This window comes from Henckelia pumila, chromosome 4, assembly GCF_033568475.1.
Source record: "Henckelia pumila isolate YLH828 chromosome 4, ASM3356847v2, whole genome shotgun sequence".
Lineage (NCBI taxonomy): Eukaryota > Viridiplantae > Streptophyta > Magnoliopsida > Lamiales > Gesneriaceae > Henckelia > Henckelia pumila.
This window is the reverse complement of record NC_133123.1, coordinates 168229563-168236046: the sequence shown is the minus strand read 5'-3', so window position 1 is coordinate 168236046 and position 6484 is coordinate 168229563. Positions and strand designations below refer to the sequence as shown.

The following is a 6484-nucleotide window of genomic DNA, read 5'->3' as shown; positions in this document are numbered from 1 at the left end:
CCCAAATCCCCAAATCAGACTTCTCCCCCTTCTCGATTACGATCCCTTTCTCTCCTTCTTTCAACGCCGACGCTCCCCAACATCGACACTCCCCAACACCGCCGATCCGGCAGCTCCGGCAGCTCCATCCGATCCCTTTCTCTCCTTCTTCTCTCTTTCAGTAATTTTTCTCCTGTAGCTCCGTACTGATTTCATCTTTAAAATATAACGTATGGCTATTCTCTTTCGATTCTTGCTGTAGCTTCATAGATAAATTTTTGCTTCACAAATTCCCATATGCTCTACGCTCAAATTGCTGCTTCACGGATTTCCCATATGTCGTGAGTTGTTAGGGTTAGCTTGGAGTAGTGCGGCTGTTGTGAATCATTTCCAGGTGGTTGGGCTTTGTTCTTGGTGCATCTATTTCGTGATTTTGAGTCATTTTGATGTTGGATTCGGGCTAGAACAGCTGTTGGTGGTCGGATTTTAGCACATTTAAATCTGCTCTGCCATCTGCCGTAGCTTTCCTCTCAAAATCCACCGCCGAAGCTTCTCTCGTTCATCGCTTTAGAACGTTTTCGGCCTCCTCTGTGTCGCTTATATCTATCTGGTCGACTCTTGTGAGCTTCGTTTGGGTTAGTTTTTTTTCCTTTTGGTTTCGTTTTCACTCTGTTCTCGGTGTTCTTGCTTCACTTTCACTCTAAAACTAAACTCGTTTTTTGTGTTATTGTTGCTTCTATTTCACCGTGAGTTTGGCAATTTTAGGTATTCAATTGAGATTCTTTTACTATTTTAGTAATTAATTTTGAAAATCAGATTAGATATGTATTTATAAGCATGTTACAAATTAGTAATTATGATTTTTTTTTTTATCGAAAAAAAATGGATTGATTTGGTAATATGTTAGATCATGACGCTTCTGTTAGAATTTTGGGACACTTACATAATTAAGTGAATGTGTATGGTCATCAATTATAATAAGTCAAAATTATGTGGTCTATTTTTGAAATAAGGAATTTGACTTAAAGACATAACTGTCATGAATATTTATTGTGGATATCATATGCAGAATTTGTAATTTGATGAGGGGCCAAAGTTATTATATCTGTCTTTGTCAGGGTCTCCATATATAGAGTACGAAAAAACTTTTCTCAGTAACCTATCAACAGAAATCATCAAGAAAACCTAAAAAAAAACTTCTCTCTATTAAGTTTTCACCAACAGCTGTGCCTCATATAATTTGATTAACACATGCAACAAGTCATCAGTTTGTATGCTAGAAATGATATCTGTCACTTATTTAATATATATCATAATATTCCGAGTGAATGCTTGTTGCAATTGATTACTCGAGTTTCTTTTTTAGATAAATTCTCTCGATTGTTTCATTATTTTGTTATCTTGACAAACTAAATCCCCCATTGGTTGCCAATGGAAGTTTATTCTTACAATCACTACATGTATGAATTTATTCACTATAAATATAATCCCAAGTCCACGTTTTCATCTGCCTTTTCTTGCTGTGATAGTGTGATGTGGTTGCTTCCAATTTTTTTTTTTATATTTTCTCGTCAAAGTTTATGTATTTACCAAAACTTTAGCAATTTTTCGAGGAAGCTTTGATATTCCAATCATTCATGATAACCAACCTGTATAATATTTGGGAAGACAGGACAGTGATTACAGCAAATAAACTACATAAATTTTTGTTCTTCAGAGAAATAAGCATGTGAGACTTGATTTTGTTCCATGGTAGTAGCTTGAATATCCAGTAAATTATTTACTTATTTGTGATGAATTTATCTTTTTATGAACCTGGACCATTCAAAGTGAATTCTCTTAAACTGAGTTTTCCAAATGGCTGAGAAGGAATGAGTAAACATAAATGTGACTTCTTTTTGGAATTTTTCAATCTGACTTATCACTTTAACTGTTGATTCTTTTTCTTTATGATGTCCACTCATTTATATCCATGATTTTCTGTATGAATTCTTTTCTCAAAACCATATTCTTTTTCTGTAGAAAAATCATATTTATACATCAGGAGCTTCATGTACTAATATTGCCGTAATCAGAGGAGCTCTTCGTGCTAAAAAACCAGAGCTGCTCACTGTCATATTGCCGCAGAATTTGAAAAAGAAACCCCCAGAAAGTCAAGAGTTACTGAATCTGCATTTTCTTTGGTAAGAATTGAGGATTGATTGTCATTGGAATTATCAAAACCACAAGGTTTGCTGTAGCTAAAGTTTCATATACATTTTTGTTTAAAATATATGTTCCCACTATGCAAAATATCAATCTACTGCTCTAAGATGCCTTCATATGTCTCAGATTCTTCACCCTTTCATGAGTTTATGTGCCTAGAAAGATGGTCTAGGAAAACTTGTACAACAGATGATAATGATGCAATGATTTATGGATTTCCAGGTACAAAATGTGATAGAAAAACCACACAATGATCATCTTCCATTGATAGAGGCCAGTAGGTATGCTTGTTTTGCTTTTGAGGAAGCACGCTTAATTTCCCATTGTCCTGTTTCTTATTTCCATATGGAGATTAAAATTTAAAGGAGCATCATTAGAAATCAATTTTGATGATTAACTTAATTTCGTGGGTTTGATTCAAGTTGGTTTAAATTATGATTTCTTTTCCATTAACATATAATTTTTTTTTGTTTGCATGGGTTGACATTAACTTTTCCATTAACTTTTGTGTTTAAGAGATCTTTCTGCTGATTTAAAATATGAAATTCAAGAAGGTACCCTTCTGTTTAGACATTATATTTCTTCCAATATTTGGCGATTCTGTAGCCAACTCTATGAACTGCTTTATCTTGTTGCTGACCATTAAGCTGACTATTAAAATTATTTTTTAATTCTTTATTTTGTAGTTTAAATGTGGATGCTTATTTATTTTATGGTTCATGCTGACATGATAAAAACCATAGAATATATTATGCCTGAACATGCAAGGCAACTGTTTTAAATTGGCATAACAACCTTTTTGTTTTTTTTTTTTGGTGATGATCTTTGAGTTATACCTCATTTTTCTCACCAAATTACTACCAACTCCAGCTGATGGCTATTCTAGTTAATGTTTGGCTAACCTATGTAATTATTTGTTTTCTATTTAAATGAATATGCTGCTCAATTGGTGAAACAGAAGATGGATTATTTGTTTTGCGTTCCCTGAAATTGCCAATGATATGTATAAAAATCAGAATCAGAAAATACTAAAGCTCTTTAAGAAGTTCCCTGAAATTGCCAATGATGTGCTTTGCATCCCCTGAAATTGACAAAGAATGGATGCCAAAGTCTTGGTTATCATCAGCTTGAAAATATACATATTAACATTATATATTTTATTCTCTATAGTGTTACTTACTAAAATAATGGACAAAGAATGGATGTCAAAGTCTCGGTTATCAAGTGAATATGAGCATGGAGTAGAGTCTTTCTTGAAATTTGCAATAAAAAATGCCGAGGATCGGGAAGCAATATCTTGTCCATGTACAAAATGTGGTAATCTGAAGAAGAAAAAGGTAGAGACTATAAGGGCACACATGTATTCTAATGATATAGATTTGACATATCATACTTGGATATGGCATGGTGAAAGGTCTGCAATGAAGAACTCAAATAATGATCGTGATCAAGAAAGGGAAGATGTACCAAAGTTTGACGCCGAGGAACCAATAGATATGGTACATGCTGCATTTGATAGTTATGCTGAGAATCCAACCACATTCAAAAACCTACTTGAAGATGCTGAGAAACCTTTATATCCTGGATGCAGTAAATTTAAAAGGTTATCTGCAGTTGTAAAATTATTCAACTTGAAAGCCAAATATAGTTGGAGTGACAAAAGTTGCACCGACCTACTCAATTTGTTAGGAGAAATGCTTCCAGATGACAACGAATTGCCTTTATCTTTCTACGATGCAAAGAAAAGCTTGTGTGCATTAGGGATTACTTATGAGAAAATCCATGCTTGCCCTAATGATTGCATCTTATACCGGAAGGAGTATGAGGATATGAACACTTGTCCTACTTGTGGGATGTCAAGGTGGAAGATGGGCCAAAAAGATACGATAAAGGAAGGAGTTCCTGCAAAAGTTCTATGGTACTTCCCTCCAATTCCGAGATTTGTACGAATGTTTTGGAATAAGGAGTTTTCCAAGGAGCTGACTTGGCATGCTGATAAAAGACTTAATGGCGGATACTTACGCCATCCAGCTGATGCACCTTCTTGGAAATTAGTAGATCACAAGTGGCCAAATTTTTCTTCTGATTCAAGAAATCTTAGATTGGCCATTTCAACTGACGGGATCAATCCCCATGGTATGATGAGTTCTACATATAGTTGTTGGCCAGTTTTAATGATCACTTACAATCTTCCCCCGTGGTTGTGTATGAAGAGAAAATTTATGATGCTCACAATGTTGATTTCTGGTCCCAAACAACCAGGAAATGATATCGATGTTTACTTAGCACCTCTAATCGATGACTTGAAATTCCTATGGGATACAGGTGTTGAAGCATATGATGCATATAGACAAGAAACCTTCTCGCTCAGAGCTGTCTTGCTGTGGACCATCAATGACTTTCCTGCATATGGAAACATGCCAGGATGTATTGTGAAAGGATATCACGCATGTCCGATTTGTGGTGAAGAAACATATTCAACAAGGTTGAAACATAGCAGAAAAATGTCGTACACAGGCCATAGAAGGTTTCTACCTGCAAATCATCCTTATCGAAGGCAAAGAAAGGCATTTAATGGGTACCAAGAGTTCAACCCTGCACCCAAACCATTGAGTGGCGATAAAGTGTTAAAAAAAGTCGATGGAATTCATTGTCATTGGGGAAAAATGAGAAAGAAGATTCAGTCCACGAAGGATGATGTAAAACCATCCTTCAAAAAGAAATCAATTTTCTATGAACTTGAGTATTGGAAACATCTATATGTTAGACATGTTCTTGATGTGATGTATATAGAAAAGAATGTCTGTGAAAGTCTTCTCGGTACGTTGCTTGACATTCCGGGAAAAACAAAGGATGGAATTGCAGCTAGATTAGACCTTGCTGAAATGAATTTGAGGACAGATTTGGCTCCAGTGATGGGGGAGAAGAAATCTTTTCTGCCAGCAGCATGTTATACACTTACAAAAGATGAGAAAAGAAAGATTTTGAATTCTTTGTGTGGAATGCAATTACCTACATGTTACTCATCCAACGTTAAAAACTTTGTTTCGATGAAGGACTTGAAACTTGTTGGCCTTAAGTCACACGACTACCACACTTTAATGCAGCAATTACGTCCAGTGGCCATACGTGGTGTCTTGCCCAAATATGTCAGAGACTCTATCACTCATTTGTGCTTCTTCTTCAATGAGCTATGTACTAAAGTGATGGATCCCTCAAAGTTGGATGAGCTGCGGAGAGAGATTGTGATCATATTGTGTTTACTTGAAAAGTATTTTCCACCTTCGTTTTTTGACATAATGATTCATTTAACAGTTCATCTTGTGCGAGAGGTGAAATTATGTGGCCTAGTTTGGTATAGGTACATGTATCCCTTTGAAAGATACATGAAGATTTTGAAAGGTTATGTGCGAAATCGCAATAGACCGAAAGGTTGCATGGCTGAATGTTATATTGCTGAAGAGGCGGTTGAATTTTGCTCAGACTATCTTGGTAGTTTGCACACAATTGGGATCCCTACAAGTCATCGACAAATAGAACTTACTAAACCTTTGTCGGCTGCAATTGTGCAATCCATTGCTGAGGATGAGTTGCAACAAGCACATCGTTATGTATTGGAAAATGATGTTGACACTGATCGCTATATTGAGTAATTTCTTCCACTTACTAATATGTTCATTAAGTTTTCTTAAATCTACATGTTTGCTTACTCGTAATAATAATTTGAATAGGGAACACATGGCATATTTGAATGCAAGATTTCCACAAAGGGCTAAGTCCAAGAGGTGGTTACAGGATGAGCATAACCAAACGTTTAGTACCTGGTTGCTTGATCGTGTGAGTTCATTTATTATCACAATTGGCGTACATTTATTATCATGACTGTGCATAAATAATAAGTTATCACATAAATAATATAGGTTGCACGTGTTGATGATCATTCCACTTATCAAGTATCCGAAAGATTAAAGTGGATGGCGCGTGGACCTTCCAAGCAAGTCTTAAAGTACTCTAGTTATTTGATTGATGGGGTTACTTATGCTACAAGAGAGCGTGATGATATGCGAGTTGTTCAAAACTCCGGAGTCAGCTTAGTTGCAAAGACAATGCAAGTTTCTAGTGCAAAGGATAAACATCCTATCGTGTCAGATATGGTTTTTTATGGAGTAATACAAGAAATATGGGTGGTTGATTACCACAAATTTCAAATTCCGATGTTTAAATGTAATTGGGTAGAGAATAGTAATGGTAACAAGGTAGATGATCTTGGATTCACGTTGGTCAACCTCCATAGAATTGG

At 35.7% G+C, this 6484-nt stretch overlaps 1 protein-coding gene and 1 long non-coding RNA gene across 2 annotated transcripts; both read left to right on the top strand.

Moving 5' to 3' along the window:
* The first annotated feature begins 298 nt into the window (after window positions 1-298).
* On the top strand, window positions 299-2454 carry LOC140894532 (uncharacterized). Its single transcript, XR_012153853.1, has 3 exons — window positions 299-614; window positions 2002-2162; window positions 2407-2454. It is a non-coding gene; the product is annotated as an uncharacterized lncRNA (long non-coding RNA).
* A 917-nt stretch (window positions 2455-3371) lies between these two features.
* LOC140862301 (uncharacterized) lies at window positions 3372-5837 on the top strand. The gene has a single exon (XM_073265313.1). It carries the CDS (start codon window positions 3372-3374, stop codon window positions 5835-5837), a length of 2466 nt encoding a protein of 821 aa, XP_073121414.1.
* The last annotated feature ends 647 nt before the right edge of the window (window positions 5838-6484 follow it).